The 15201-nt window shown below is 54.4% G+C and overlaps 1 protein-coding gene across 1 annotated transcript; it reads left to right on the plus strand.

The window, feature by feature from the left end:
* The first annotated feature begins 10 nt into the window (after positions 1-10).
* On the plus strand, positions 11-12125 carry LAX1 (lymphocyte transmembrane adaptor 1). Its single transcript, XM_055144826.1, has 6 exons — positions 11-114; positions 347-651; positions 5265-5330; positions 6480-6590; positions 7102-7187; positions 10654-12125. The coding sequence occupies exons 2-6, from the start codon at positions 564-566 to the stop codon at positions 11434-11436; spliced, it is 1134 nt and encodes a 377-aa protein (XP_055000801.1). The 5' UTR covers positions 11-114; positions 347-563; the 3' UTR covers positions 11437-12125.
* Positions 12126-15201: the final 3076 nt, after the last annotated feature.

Below are 15201 nucleotides of genomic sequence, written 5' to 3' on the forward strand. Positions count from 1 at the left end.
AGGAAACAACCCCCCGTGCATGTCCCTGAGCCCGGCCGGGGAGAGAGAAGAAGCCAGTCGGGGGAATTTTGATTTGGAGGCAACTCAGCTTCCCCTTGGAGGGGCCGCACACAGGTAGGGAGGTAACTGCGGCAAAGGTCGAGACAGAAAGGGCAGGCCAGGACGCCGTTCAGGTGCCACCTCGCTTGTGGGCACGGCCCCCGTTCCACCCCCAGCTCCTCCGGGCCCCCTGAGCACCCTGGGAGGAGCAACCAGGAGTTTCATACTCAGAGTAGCACCGTGCCCCCACCCTCACCTTAGCCCATCTCTAAAAAACGAGAGAAGAGAAAAACAACTTGTGCTTCAGGTTGAACGTCACGGACACCAGGAGAAGCCTGACGCTCTCGCCTCCTGAGGCAGCAAGCCTCACGCCGACCCGCACACCACACAGAGGACTCGCACCACCTTCTCTCCAGGGCACCAGCAACGTCAGGCAAGCCGGGGCAAGAGGACACACACTGGCTGAGACCAAGAGGAGACTCGGAGGGAAGCGGAAGCCTTCTCCATGAGGTGGGGGACAAGGGATGCCGCCACACCGCCCCCCCCAGGGAGCCCGAGGGGCACCCCGGAGGCCAGCACTTTCGGCACTTTGCAGGGAGCTAACCTGGACAGGTGAGTGGCTGGGGTCCAGCGCGAGTCTCCCTTCCCCGGCGGACCTGGGACAGGCCCTACCAGGGCCGCCACTGCCCCCACCTCATCAGACTCAACCCCCTCTCCCTCCCCCGCCGCTGCCCCTGCAGACCCTGACTCAGAGACGTTTGTTTCCGTGGGTCTGCTGGGTGGAAAGGCAGAGGCAGCGAGGGAAAAGAGGAGCAGGGGAGGGAGGCCCACCGCGGGCACCGGATTCCTGCAGATGGGCTGCGTGGCGGGCTGGGTTCCCGCATCTCAGAGGCCTGAACACAGGCCTGAGCACTCTTTCCTGCTTCGGTTCCAACAATTAGGCCTTTAAAAAGTAACAGAAACCGGGCTAGCGTGATAGTGCAGTGGATAAGTCATTTGCCTCGCATGCTGCTGACCCAGTTCGATCCCTGGCATCCCATTTGGTCCCCCGAGCCCCACCAGGAGTGATCCCTGAGTGTAGAGCCAAGAGAAAACCCTAAGCACTACCAGGTGTGGCCTCAAAAATCTAAACAAACAAACAAACAAATAACAGAAATTGGTTCCGGCCAATTCCAGTGGGAACGAAGTCATCCTTCTTCTAAGGATTTTGTTTGGTTTGGATTTTGTGTTCGTTCATACGTGGCAAGTGATCAAGGCTGCTCCTGGCTCTGTGCTCAGTGGTCACTCCTGGGGCACTATATCTGTGAGGGACCAGAGACAGTGTCAAGGATCAAACTGGGGTCAACTACAGGCAAGGCAAGTCCTTCACCCCAGCCTCTAGGATGTTTTGAAGGTACTGAGAATTTGCCATAAATGAAAAGCATCTTTGGAGAGATGGTGAAATGTCTAGGACCTACCTAGAATCACGAACCATAGGTATGAATTTTACTTCTTCACTTGGGGTCTTGGGGGCCACATCCGGTGCTGCTTGAAATCTGCTCCAGGGATAATCCTGGCCATGTCTAGTGGACCATGCAGTGCTGACGACTCAACTCAGGGCTCCTGGACTCTGGGCCACTGGAGTGTTTGATCCCTGGCACCAGTGTGGTCCCCTGAGCCCCACCAGGAGGGATCCCTGAGTGCAAACCGGGAGTAAGCCAGGTGTGGCAAAAAAAATAAAAGGAACACACAATACACACACACACACACACACACGTGTACGCGCACACGCACACACACACACACACGCACACACGCACAGACACACATACACACAGAGACACCCAGGAATCCTGCATGCATTGCGTGAGCTCTCCAGCTATCGCCTGTGAATGGACGGTTGACTGCCAAACCATTCAATAGCATACTAACAAGAGTTAAGACCCTGGGGCTGGAGCGATAGCACAGCGGGTAGGGCATTTGCCTTGCACGTGACTGATCTGGGTTCTATTCCCAGCATCCCATATGGTCCCCTAGGCACTGCCAGAAGTTATCCTGAGTGCAGAGCCAGGAGTGACCCGGGTATTGCCGGGTATTACCCAAAAAGCAAAAAAAGGAATTAAGACCATCGGTAGTTGAAAGTTTGAAACCAGGTACACATTTCATGTCATGATGACAAAACAACTCAATGACAGTGAATGTTTGAATAAATAAATGTTATCACCACGAGTGACACATGGCCTTTCGCTACAGGTAGACAGAGCACTGAAGGGGAAAGAATTCATAAAACTGTCAAAGTCCTGAAGGCCCTCTTTCTACACACACACACACATACACACACACACACACACACACACACACACACCCTTATTACCAGGCGTTGTTCCAGGCCTCTTTGAAGAGGACGGAAACGTCTGTGACCTCCTACTCAAGTAGGAGCATCAGATATAAACAAAGAAGCAGACAAGTGTGTCACTACTGCGGTTTGGCCATAAGTGCTATCGAATAGAAACCAGAGCAGGCTACGGGGACTGAGGGCAGGAGGGTATGTCCTAGGGACCTGGCTGAGGCAGTGACATTTCAGAAAGGACCTGACTCCGTGAGGGATGGCGCTAAACACACAGCCGGGCCAGGAAGCAGCAGTGGGAACAGTGGGGCCTCCTGGTGGTCAGAAACCCAAGGAAAGTGTACGCCAGGGGGCTGGAAGTTCTATTTTTTGTTTGTTTGTTTGTTTGTTTTTTGGGTCACACCAGCAATGCTCAGGGGTTACTCCTGGCTCTGCACTCAGGAATTATTCCTGGCTGTGTTGGGGGACCATATGGGATGCGGGGAGTCAAACCCGGGTCTGCAGCGTGCAGGGCAAACGCCCTACCCACTTGTACTACTGATCCAGCCCCGGAAGTTCTCGAGGGAAAAGTCAGAGTACCAGGCACTATAATGAGCTCTAGTCCGCGTGTGACCAGGAGCTGCGGAGGTCTCTACCCACGGGGGGGGGGGGGGGGAGAGAGCTGCAGTCGGCTGTTTGTAGCATCGAGGGGTATGGCAGGCAGTGGTCCGTGGGGGCCAAGAGTGCCAGCCAGGGCCAGGGTCGGCAGAGCAGGGGTGGCCCTTGCCTCGTATGCGTGCATCTGAGTTGAACCGCCGCCTGGTCCCCGAGCACCAACAAGAGGGATCCCTGAGCACAGAGCCAGGAGTCAGCCCTGAGCACCAGTGGGTGTGACCCAAAAGACAAGGGGGGGGGAGAGTATGTGGCCCAGCGCACAGGTGCATGAGAGCAGGGCGTGGCCGGGCCAGGTGCAGCGGGGAGGAGCAGGGGACCACAGAGATGACTGGGTTTGCGGGGCCAGAGGTGCGACATGTAAGAGAGAGGGCTCTGGTCAAGCTGCTAGCTGAGAAAAGGCAGGAGCAGCCCGCTCGGGGGAGAGCAGGGGCGCTGCCTGGCCCGGGTTAGAGGGCTGCTGGGCACCCTCGAAAGCCAAAGTGCAGAGTTGGACGGATCTCCCCTCAGGAGAGCGAGAGAGCTCAGAAGTTTCCCTAGACCAAAATTGCGCTCTCTCTTTCCCTCTCTCTCTCTCCCTCTCTCCCTCTCTCTCCATCCTTCACTCTCCCTCTCTCTCTGCCTCCCTCTCTCCCTCTCTCCCCCTCTTTCTCCCTCCCTCTCCCTCCCTCTCTCCCTCTCTCTCCCTCTCTCTCACTTCCTCCCTCCCTCTCTCTCTCCCTCTTTCTCTCCCTCTCTCTCTCCCTCCCTCCCTCTCTCTCTCCCTCTCTCTCTCCCTCCCTCTCTCCCTCCCTCTCTCCCTTTCTCTCCCTCTTTCCCTTTCTCTCCCTCTCTCTCCCTCTCTCTCCCTTTCTCTCCCTCTCTGTCTCCCTCTCTCCCTCCCTCTCTCTCTCCCTTTCTCTCCCTCTCTCTCCCTCTCTCTCTCCCTCCCTCTCTCTCCCTCTCTCCCCCTCCCTCCCTCCCTCTTTCTCTCCCTCCCTCTTTCTCTCCTTCCCTCTCTCTCTCCTTCCCTCTCTCTCTCCCTCCCTCTCTCTCCCTCTCTCTCCCTCTTTCTCTCCCTCTCTCTCCCTCCCCCTCCCTCTCTCTCTCCCTCTCTCTCCCTCTCTCTCACTTTCTCCCTCCCTCTCTCTCTCTCTCCCTCTTTCTCTCCCTCTCTGTCCCTCTCTCTCTCTCTCCCTCCCTCCCTCCCTCTCTCTCTCTCCCTCTTCCTCTCTCTCTCTCTCTCTCTCTCTCTCTCTCTCTCTCTCTCTGTGGGGGTTCGGCCACACCTGGCAGTGCCCATGCCTTATTCCTGGCTCTGTGACTCAAGGGTCAGTCCAGAGGTGCTCAGAGAACCATATGTCCATGCCAGGGATGGACATGGGGTCCGCAACACACCATGCAAGCACCTTAACCCCTCTCCTGTCTGTCCAGTCTGGGTTTCTGATATGTGGGGACAGCAGGTCAGCTAGTGCTTCCTGCTAGAATCTCGCTGGCTGCTTCCTGTTACGGAGCCGGGCAGTAACTCTCGCCCTGCTAAGTGCTGCCAAGGCCTAGAGAACTGGCTCGCAGCATTGGCACCGGTTAAATTCCACATAGCTGCGAAGTGTTACTTGGAGACCAGTCCCACAAGCTCATGCCGTGGGGTTACTCCAGTGCACACAGCAGGACTCTGCCTCAGAGCCCTCGTCCCTCACTGCACACTGGGTTCATCCACACCCCCCTCTCACCATGCCCTGCCGGCCAATCCCAGGACCTGGGGAGGCTGAGAAGGTGGGTGTGACTTTGTAAGTTTGGGGGCCAACGTGGCACAGCAAAAAAAGTGCATGGTTTCCTTTCAGTGTTGGGGTCAGGCCTCCTGCATGCAGAGCTTTCTCTCTGGCCTCCGAAGAGTTGGGGACCCCAGCAGACACAGACTCACACTCCATCTCTGCTGCCCCCCACACCTGCGTGGTCTTTGGTGTGGCTGCTCTGCCTTTTCCGAGTGTGAATTTCGGAGTCCTTGCCCCCCCCCCCCAAAGAGATTGCACTGTGGTAAAGACTGCGTCCACGGCCCACGTACACCGCAGGCATCTGGCGGGCTGCAGGGAACGAGCTCGCCTTCCATGCCACCCTCCCGGGGCCCCCTGGGCTGTCCATCCAACGCCAGGACTCGTCCCAGGGGAGGCATCTGCTCCTGCCTCCCCCGCTCCAGGCGCGGGTCACGCGCTTGTCTTTCCTTCTAGAGCCAAAGACCAGAGCGGCAGCAGCCTCTTTTCTGGGTTTGCAGGATTCCTCACCCTCCTCCTCATCGTGGCTCTCTGTGCCCTGTGGAACTGGAAGAAATGGAAGAAGCGTGAGTCCCTTCTTGGCCCGCAGTTGAGACACGCTGGGACCTCCCCTCTGGCCTGCCTTTAAAGGAGTTAAAGCCCAGTGTAGAGCTCCATTGCTACTGGTTCAAACCAACTGCCCCCCACAAGGGGGTGGGGGGAGGACGGTACACACCTGGTGATACTTCCAGTGCTCCTGGCTCTGTGCTCAGGGATCACCTTTGGCAGTGCTCTGGGGACCATATGTGATGCTGGGGACTGAACCCAGGTGGGCCTCATGCAAGACAAATGCTCTACCCACTGTCCTATCTCTCTGGCCCTCAAACCGACTTTCACAGCTTTTTGTGGGGTTCTCTTAAACTGTTGAATTGCTCGACTTTGAGATGTTTTCCTACCAGAATGTACTCCCAGATGCACAGGGTTCAGATAATTCACTACCCAAAAAGCACATACTCAAGTTTATTTCATTTCCCGGCTTTCTGTAAGGTAATCTGGTTAACTCATTACTTTGATGGGTCAGGTATTTGTAACTGAACATGACAGGAAGCTTAGTCCTCTAGGGGAGACGTTTAGGGGCCGAGGAACAGAGACGGCTGTGCTGCCTCAGATCCAAGCTGGCGTCACCATAAACCCCGGATGCTAGGGTAGAGTACAGCGAGCTTTTTATAGAATAGAATAAGGCAAGCTTTTTAAAAAGTATTATTTTAAAATCATACTTTTTTTTTTTTTTTGCTTTTTGGGTCATACCCAGCATTACACAGGGGTTACTCCTGGCTCTGCACTCAGGGAATTACCCCTGGCAGTGCTCAGGAGACCATATGGGATGCTGGGAATCGAACCGGGTCGGCCGCGTGCAAGGCAAACAAACGCCCTACCCGCTGTGCTATTGCTCCAGCCCTAAAATCATACTTTTTAAGTATGATTTTTTTAAAATGTGTCCTTGTCAGCATATACCCTTGAAAATAAAATTTCTTTTCCTATTTAAATAAAGAATAAAGGCCAGTTATTTCTCCGGGCACAACCTGGGGTGGTTCTGTGGGGCTCTTCCTCCCTCGGCCCGATCCTTCTAGCGGGCAGCTTCCCGGGGTTTGTCTCAGCCCTCACAGCCCCCCGAGTCCGTGCGGCTTGCCTGCTGCGGCCCCCACCCCGCCCCCATCTCTCCCTCTGCCTCGCAGGGCGCACGCCTTACCGCCGCGTCGAGGGCCTGCCCTCCCTGAATCGACCTCGATGCAGACAGCAAACCAAAAATATTTATGACCGCTTACCCCGGAGGCTGGAAACGCCAGGTAGGTTTTTCTTCTTGACCCAAGGGGTCCAGATGGAAGAGCTTCTGCCCTCGGAAAGCCGGGCCCGACCCCGAAGCCGCCCTCTCCGGGCCTCAGTCCTTCCTGCCCTTCATCGAGCAGGGAGGAGAATGGGGGATGGGAGGTCCCGGTGGGGGGGGGGGGCTGGCAGAGGCCTTGCTAGCAGGGGTGGGGCGAGGGGAGCCTCAAGGGCCTGGGAAAGGGAGCAGGGCCCTCTGGGCGTGGGGGTCCCCTCGGTCCCGATGTGCCCAGGAAGGGAAGGAGGCTCAAGGGCGCACAGCGGCATTTGTCGCGAAGGATCCTTCCGGAAGCCTGTTCCCGGGGCCCCCACCTCCCTGCCCTCTGCGTCCTGCAGGGCCCCGGGCCCTCCGCACGTTAGCCCGGTCTCTCCTCAGAGCACCAGGCGGGTCACAGGCTGTGCAGTGGGGGGGACAAGCTGGGGGACCCCTGGGGCTGGCCCGCCGTGATCCGGACCCGTGCTCTGTGCTTCCAGGGAGAACCCAGGCCAGGAGTACCCAGCTTGCCAGCACCGAGAGCCTCCTCTCCAGAGATTCCAGCAGCCCCGCCTCAGAGCACCAGGTAAGGGAGGGGAGGGGGAGACAGCCCCCACTCCCCCCAGGCTAAGTACGTCTTTGGGGGCTGAGGTAGAGGAGTTCCAGGGTTGGGATCCTGTTTCACCACAAAAAGTAGGTCTTGGGGCTGGAGAGATAGCACAGCAGGTAGGGCATTTGCCTTGCACGCAGCCGACCCGGGTTCAAATCCCAGCATCCCATATGGTCCCCTGAGCACGGCCAGGGGTGATTCTTGAGTGCAGAGCCAGGAGTAACCCCTGAGCTTCGCCAGGTGTGACCCAAAAAGCAAAAAAAAAAAAAAAAAAAAAAAAAAAGTAGGTCTTGCGAATGGGGAAGACCCACCTCCTCCCTTCCGCCCCGGGCGAGATGAAGAAAGAGAAAGCAGGGCTGGGCAGTGTCCCAAGGCACCTGGTGAGGCCTCCAAGGCCTTGTCGGAGCTGAGTCGTTTCTACACGAGACCAGATAACAGGCTTATCTAAGCGGGTGTTGCGGGTGCTGACCCCTTCAAAGGGCCCCTCCGCAGCGGCCACAGATATCCCAGCTATGCTGCTGGTGCTCAGAGCCCCCTTCAGGGGCCAGGGCCTGGCTCAGGAGCGAAGCACGACTTCCCGCTGCGAGGCCCTGGGTTCCGGGCCCCCAGAAAGAAACAAAAACTCGGGGTTGGGACCTTAGTCCAGCCGGTACGGCGCTAATCTTGCAAGGGGCCCCGTTCAGGTTCCATCCCTGGCATCCCCGAGGGTCCCCCAAGCTCCGCCAGGAGGGATTCCCGAGTCCACAGCCAGGAGTCACCCAGGAGTACGGCTGGGTGTGGCCCAAAAATCATAAAAAGAAAAAAGAAAGAATGAAATGTTAAAAATTCTGCTCTGGGGGCGGGAGCGATAGCACAGCGGGTAGGGCGTTTGCCTTGCACTCGACAAATCCGGGTTCGATTCCCAGCATCTCATAGGGTCCCCCCGAGCACCGCCAGGAGTAATTCCTGAGTGCGGAGCCAGGAGTAACCCCTGTGCATCACCAGGTGTGATGCAGAAAAAGGAAAAAAGAATTTAAAATTCTGCTTTGGGCGTTTCTCCAGCACCTCTCTGGACTTGTTTACACTCTCCCCAGAGCCCCTGGGGTCCTGTAGAAGAGTGGGACTGTTCAGAAGGAGGTTCCCCGGGGTCGGGGGGGCCGGGGGATCCCTCACGAGGGCTGCAGGGAAGACTTGGAAGTGGAGGAAGCACGAGGCCAGAGATCCGCTCTTGTTGGCGGTTAGAGACTGTCTCTGGGTTTTGGGGTCTCCTCAGGATACAGGCAGGCTGCGGCTCGAGCGCCGGTCACAGGCCTCATTTTCGAAGGCTCTGCTCAGCCACCAGGCAGTCACCTCCTCACGGTCCCCTCCTGGGGCTCTGCTCCTGCCTCCGACTTCCTGGGCCAGCAGGTCTGGGTGGCGGATAATGAGCAGAGAAAAGGAAATTCCTTCCCCCTCCCCACCCTCTCCACCCCCCACAAGCTAGTTCCCGGTTTGGGTTGGGTCCTGAGAGGATTTGGCATCTTGAGTTCAGATCCTGAACTGACTTGAACCCACAAATATGTTTAGCTTGGACTCGGTATTGTTTGAAGAACATTCTAAGCCACTTGCTAACTTAAAACTCCCCCCCACACACACACCCCGCAACTTTAAAATTCTAAGAGACTTTGCAATAAAAGTCCAGATGTTCAGCTTTTCTCTCTCTCTTTTACTTGTTTTGGGGCCACACCCAGCAATGCTCAGAAACAGCTCCTGTCTGAAGCTCCGGGGATCACTCAAGGGACCCTGTGGGGCTGGGGACTGAGTCTGGTCTCCTGGCATACACGGCATGCACCCTGACCCCTTGGGCTCTCTCCCCTGCTCTAGCTGTTCTTGGAAATCCAGAAGTTCTGGAACTATCCGCCCAGCATGTCTGAATGGTCCCAGGGGTCTCTGTGTCAGCTGTCTCTCAAGTCAGCGGCCAGTGCCGGTGTTTTCCATGTGCCAAGAGCGATTCCAAACTCTCGGTAATATTCTACATTCTTAGCAATTGAGTCACTCTTCACAAAAGGCTTTGTGATAAATCCAGTGATTGTCCCAGTTTGGGAGTTGGGAAACTAAGGCACAAAGAGGTTCAAGACCTTGCCCCAACTCGGCAGAGGGTGGTGACGCTGAGGTCTGCAGCCTCAGTCTGCCCAATCTGGAGCCATTGCACTCCTCTGCCCCCGTGCACTCTGGCTCAGGTACGGAAATCACGGCATAAATGGGGCAGAGCCGGAGCCGGAGCACAGTGGGGAGGACACCTATTTGCATGTGGCCAACCTGGGTTCTATCCCTGGCACCATGTATGTTCCCCCCCACCCACCCAAGCTCCACCAGGAGTGATTCCCTGAGCACAGAGCCAGGAGTCCACTGCTTCCCCCCCACACACACACACATGAGGAAATCTGGCCAACAAACAGATTGGCCTTTGGAGAGAGAAGAGGGAGGGCTTCCCAGTTTATTGGTGCACACAGACTCAACCTGGTTAGTGCCCCAAGGGCCATGCCTTGAACGTACAAAGAGCTTTAGTATTTTTTATTTTGGGGCCATGCCTGGTGTTGCTCAGGAGTTACTCCTGGCTCTGCGCTCAAGGATCACTTCTGGCAGCCTCCGGGGACTAAATGGGGCCCAACGCAGGTCGGCCACAACCTGCAAGGCAAGCGTCTTACCCACTGTCCTGTCACTCTGCCCCCAAAGAGCATCTAGAGACTAGTCGGTTACAGCCTGCACAGCTCCAAGGGAGGAACATCTTTCATTTCACACACACAACGGTCGGTGGTCAACACAGTTCCTAACATAGACAGTAACTGGGGCAATCAATGACTAATACCATTTGCTTTAAGTTCTCTATAGACGTTTACTACTTGTTCCTGTGGCCCAGTTCCTGTTCACACCGTCGGATCAGACTTTTTCACTGGTTTTGTTTTGTCATAACTCATGATTCATGACCCATTCATCTTTGCTCGGCTCCTAGAGTGGCTCACTCAAAGACCCTGCCTCTAAGTTTTCCACTTCTGCTCTGATTTGCTCACTTCATGCACTCCCTTGTGACCAGAAAGCAGTTGCAATTTATTATAGCAATGACATTGTTGCTTCATTATTTAAAAAAAAAGATGTATTTATTTTATTTTTGTCTGAAGGGGCCATATCCTGGGGAGACTCCTAGCTTGGCTCTTTGGGGAACCAAGAACCCTTGGCAGCCTTGGGGGACCATGTGGCAGTTGGAGGCTGAACTCGGACCTCTTGCCTGTGAAGCACTTTCTCAGCCTGTTACGCCGGCCAGCCAGCCCCCCACGGTCGCTTTGCGTGACCTGAGTCTACTCCTGGCCTGTGTAGAGCTTTTCTTGAGGAAACATTAGTGGTGCTGCCAGGGGTGGTGGAAGAGGGGCAGAGTTGTCCACGTTTCTGTTTCTGACCCGTCTCCGTCCTCCCCTTTCGCCTCCAGGCCTCCCAAGCAGAGAGTGTGCCCTCGGCTCACACATCCTACACTCGGGTCTCCGTGGACTCCGGGGGTATCTATGACAACACCCTGGGGCCCCCGATGTGTGAGAACCGCGCTCCCTCGGCACTCGAGGTCAGCGGTGGAGCGCCTGGCAAGTGCCCCAGCACTTCCTCAGAGGACTCTCTCGATTATGTCAATGTCTCCACAGCCGTGGAGGTTTCTGAGACTGGAGCTTCTGCCAGCAGCACCCCTGAGAGCCTTTCTGTCGCCCTGGGTGCCCAGGAACTGGCCCTCACAGAGGAAGGAGACCAGGAAGACATCTGGGACTGCTCCAGTGTCCGGACCCCGGGAAGCAAGAGCAGCGACAGCGACGCGGACGTTTCTTCTGAGGCCTCCAACGATTATGTCAACATGGAGGGACTGGACGGAGGGGCCGTCCAGGGGAGACAGCCCTGTGTGGCGCCTCCGCGCTGCAGAGATTATGAAAATATCCCGGCAGCAGCTCACCATAGCAACCAGCAGCAGCAGGTGGAGGAAGAAATGACTTTCCCAAGGACGGACCCCGGGGAGGGCGGGACAGATGAGTCAGGGAGCCCCGGCCAACAGGCTGCGCAACCAGGGAGGTTCCTGGCGCTAGGGGACCAAGTGACTCACCCGCCAGCTGCACGGAGCGAGGACAGCCCAGTGGAACATGGAGAAAAGATGTCACATGAGGACTGCCACGACTACGAGAATGTGCAAGTGGTCAGATGGAGGGACTCGGTGCCCTCGCCAGTTCCTTCCTGATGCACTAAGGCCCAGCCACCCAGACGGAAAAGCACGTGGGGTGGGTCCATACTACCATCCCCACATTACCACCGGGACCACCCTCGCCTTGCAGGGGGTTTGTTTGCTGAGGTTATGTTAAAGGGCCAGATGGAGGAGGGAGCTCAAAGCCAGAAAGGAATTCTCTTAAAGCAGGAAACTCTTGTTCTTCACAACTGCCCAAGAAGGGTTGCTGGAAAAAATCACGTCCTAATGCTAACGGGGATGGGACGGGACTTCAGTGCCTGGTGGAAATATGAAGTAGTCTGAAGTCATTGCCTTCACGACTCCCAGCTGGCCACAGAGCAACAACATGGAATTACTTTGTCGTGGAACTGAGGCCAAAAGGAAGGGAGATGCTGGGTGCGGTGGGGGAGGGCTTTCCGTTTTGCAAGAATGTGGATGACTGAATGCAGGAGCACATGCGGAAGAGCAGAAACTCGATCACCACGGAGGAGATTACAAAGCACGGTACTCACTTTGGAAAACTGTTTGACGGTTTCTTATACACAGACACTTACACAGCTTACCCATTCCACGATTAGGTATTTACCCCAGTGAATTGAAAACAAAATCCCCACACTGAATGTTTGGATTTTGTATTTTTCTTCATAATTGATCAAATCTAGAGATAACTTGTGATATCTTTTAATAAGCCAGTGGATAAATAAACTAAGGTCTTTCCCCATTAATGAGTTTATCCATACCCTAGAGCAAGGAAGAAGGAGACTTCTTCTTTGAAGAATGAGGTGCATGCACAGCACGGACAAATCTTGCGTGTGTTTTGCTAAGTGAGAGAAGTTAGACCCGAAAGTCTACAAAGCGTGTGAGTCCATTTACATGGTGTTCTGAAAAAGGCAAAACCGGAGGGAGAGAAAACAGGTGAGGGGCCAGGGAGATAGTGCAGGGGGTGAGACTCTTGTCTTGCAAATGGCCAATCTGGGTTCCACCAGTGTGGAGTCAGGAGTGAAACCAGTCAGGGTGGGCACCCCTCCCTCCTCCGAAACGGGAAAGAAACCAATGGCGGTCTAATTTGGGAAAAGAGAAATTTATTACAAGGGAAGTCATACTCGAATTGCTGGTCTGTAAGGGACTGTGGCAGGGGCAGGTCAAAGAGATAATAAGGGCAAGCACCTGCCTCCCAGGCAGCCTACCCTGACCTGATCCCCAGCACCACGTAAGTCCAGTAGTAAGCCCACAGTACTGCTCGGTATTGCCTCAATAAATAATAACAGGCTTTTAAAAATTCTTGTGGAGGGCTGGAGTGATAGCACAGCGGGTAGGGTGTTTGCCTTGCACGCGGCCGACCCAGGTTCTAATCCCAGCATCCCATATGGTCCCCTGAGCACCTCCAGGGGTGATTCCTGAGTGCATGAGCCAGGAGTGACCCCTGTGCATTGCTGGGTGTGACTCAAAAAGCAAAAAAAAAAAAAAAAAATTCCCGTGGAAACAAATGAATGACTATGAATTTGTCAAAACCCATGTACAAGAAAACTACGGTGTAAAGAGTGACTTTTGTATATAGATTTTGGGTTTTTTTTTTTTGGTGGGGGAATTCTTGTTTTTGTTTTGTCTTGTTTTGTTTTGTTGAGGGGAAGAGGGCACCCAGCAATGCTCAGGTTTATGTCAATTTTTAAAAGTAAACAAGGGCCAGAGTGATAGTACAGCGGGCAAGGCGTTTGCCTCGCACCTGGCCGACCCAGCTTTGATCCCTGGCATAGGGTCCCCTGAGCACCACCAGGAGTGATTCCTGAGTGCAGAGCCAGGGGAAACTTGAGCATTGCCAGGTGTGTCTCCCACACACATACACAAAAATTTGTAAAAAGTGTTGGAGAGATAGTATAGGTGCCAAGGTGTTGCCTTGCATGCAGCCAAGTCCAGTTCAATCCCCAGCACTGCGTATGATCTTTCTGAGCACCAGCAGGGGTCAGTCCTGAGCACAGAACCAGGAAAGTAGTTATGCATTGCCAGTGTGACTCACCCCCACCCCAAGCCCTGCCACTCAGAACTCTCCTGCGTGTGTGTGTGCACACACACACACACATACCTACCACCAAAATTAAATAAGTGAATCATGAGGTCAGGGGAACCCAAGAACATTACTAATGTGTGACCTCACTGAAGGGGGTGGGGTAGAAAGGAACTGACCTAATTAACTTCAGAAAACAATTTTTTCCTTGTTTAAAAAATCCTGTTGGTTGTAGGAGTAGGTTGTGGGTAACTAGAGAGATAGTACAGTGAGCAGGATTCTTGCCTAGCACCTGATCAACCCAGATCCCATCTCTGGCATCCCATATGGTCCCCAAGCACCAACAGGAGTGATTCCTGAGTGCAGAACCAGGAGTAACCCCTGAGCATCACTGGGTGTGGCCCCAAAACAGAACAAAAATAAATTGTTGGTTTGGGGATTTGGGATTTGGGGTTGGGGTCATTCCCACTTTTTAGGGACTACTCCCAACTTTCTGGCAATGCTCAGAGCAGATGGTGCTAGGGATTAAGCCCAACCGCCTGTACTCAGTTCTTTGAACTATCTCCCCTTCCCCCAGAGTTTTTCCTGAAAGAAAGAACTGTATACAAATATTATATTCCCTTCGGTAAATGAGTATACTCACCAAACTGTATACTAGCAATTCTGAAATGATTTGAATTGTGTAAGAGCTGAACAAATAAGTCAATCTAGATGAGGCAAGGCAGGTTTCTTGCTGTCAGAGAAAGGAGCGACAGTAAGGAAGTAGGAAAAGCAGCAGTGGATGCTGTGGGACTGTATTAGAACTGGAGGCACGGTGGGAACTGATGCAACGTTTGTTGCAACACAAACGTGAGCAGATGTAAAAGTGCAGCTGAACACGCTAGTCTGCAGAGCTTTTCGAGCGTGGTCCTGGAAGCCTAGAAATGACGAGCTGTAGTGAACATACTTGGCACTCAGGTTTTGGTTTCTAAATATCTTTCTCCGACAAAAGGAAGCAGTGATCCTGAGAAAAATGACTAGTTCTGGGGCCAGGGCCAAGAAATCACAAGAGGAGCTTCTCTTCAAGAAGGAAATAAGCGAGCTGGAGTAATAGTACAGCAGGTAGGATTTGCCTTGCACACAACTGACCTAGGTTTGATTCCCCCCCCCACCCCCGGCACCCTATAGGGTCCCCCGAGCCCTGCCAGGAATGATCCCTGAGCACAGAGCCCGGAATAAGTACTGAGCACCTCCGGGTATGGCCCAGCCCTTCCCCCACCACAGAGAGGAAAGCGGTCTGGGTACAGAGAAAGATGAAGACCCGTGAAAAGAAACCGACTGAGGGAACTTCCAGGCTGGGGCAATAGTAGAGTGGTTGGGTGTGTTCCTTGCATATGACTGGCCCAGACTCAACTCCCTGCACCCCATACGGTCCCCGAGCCCACCAGGAGAGCCAGGAGTAAGCCCTGAGCACTAACGGGTGTGCTCCCTCCTCCCCCAAAAAACACAACAACAAAAAAGAGCTTCCAAAGGCAAAGTAGGAACTACTTATGCAATTTAAAGTACTAATAATAGGGCTGGAGCGATAGCACAGCGGGTAGGGCGTTTGCCTTGCACCTGGCCGACCCGGGTTAGATTCCCAGCATCCCATACGGTCCCCTGAGCACCGCCAGGGGTGATTCCTGAGTGTAAAGCCAGGAGTAACCCCTGTGCATCGCCAGGTGTGACCCAAAAACAAAAAAGAAAACAAAAAATACTAATAATGATAATGATGACAGTGTAAGTCTACAGCGTCGAGA

Source organism: Sorex araneus, chromosome 7, assembly GCF_027595985.1.
Source record: "Sorex araneus isolate mSorAra2 chromosome 7, mSorAra2.pri, whole genome shotgun sequence".
NCBI lineage: Eukaryota > Metazoa > Chordata > Mammalia > Eulipotyphla > Soricidae > Sorex > Sorex araneus.

Bases quoted from the DNA above. Each gene is read 5' to 3' on its own strand.
- LAX1 (XM_055144826.1), top strand. From the start codon at position 564: ATGCCGCCACACCGCCCCCCCCAGGGAGCCCGAGGGGCACCCCGGAGG. The intron at 6,591-7,101 runs GTAGGTTTTTCT...CTGTGCTTCCAG, and splicing joins CCGGAGGCTGGAAACGCCAG to GGAGAACCCAGGCCAGGAGT. The intron at 7,188-10,653 runs GTAAGGGAGGGG...TTTCGCCTCCAG, and splicing joins GCCCCGCCTCAGAGCACCAG to GCCTCCCAAGCAGAGAGTGT.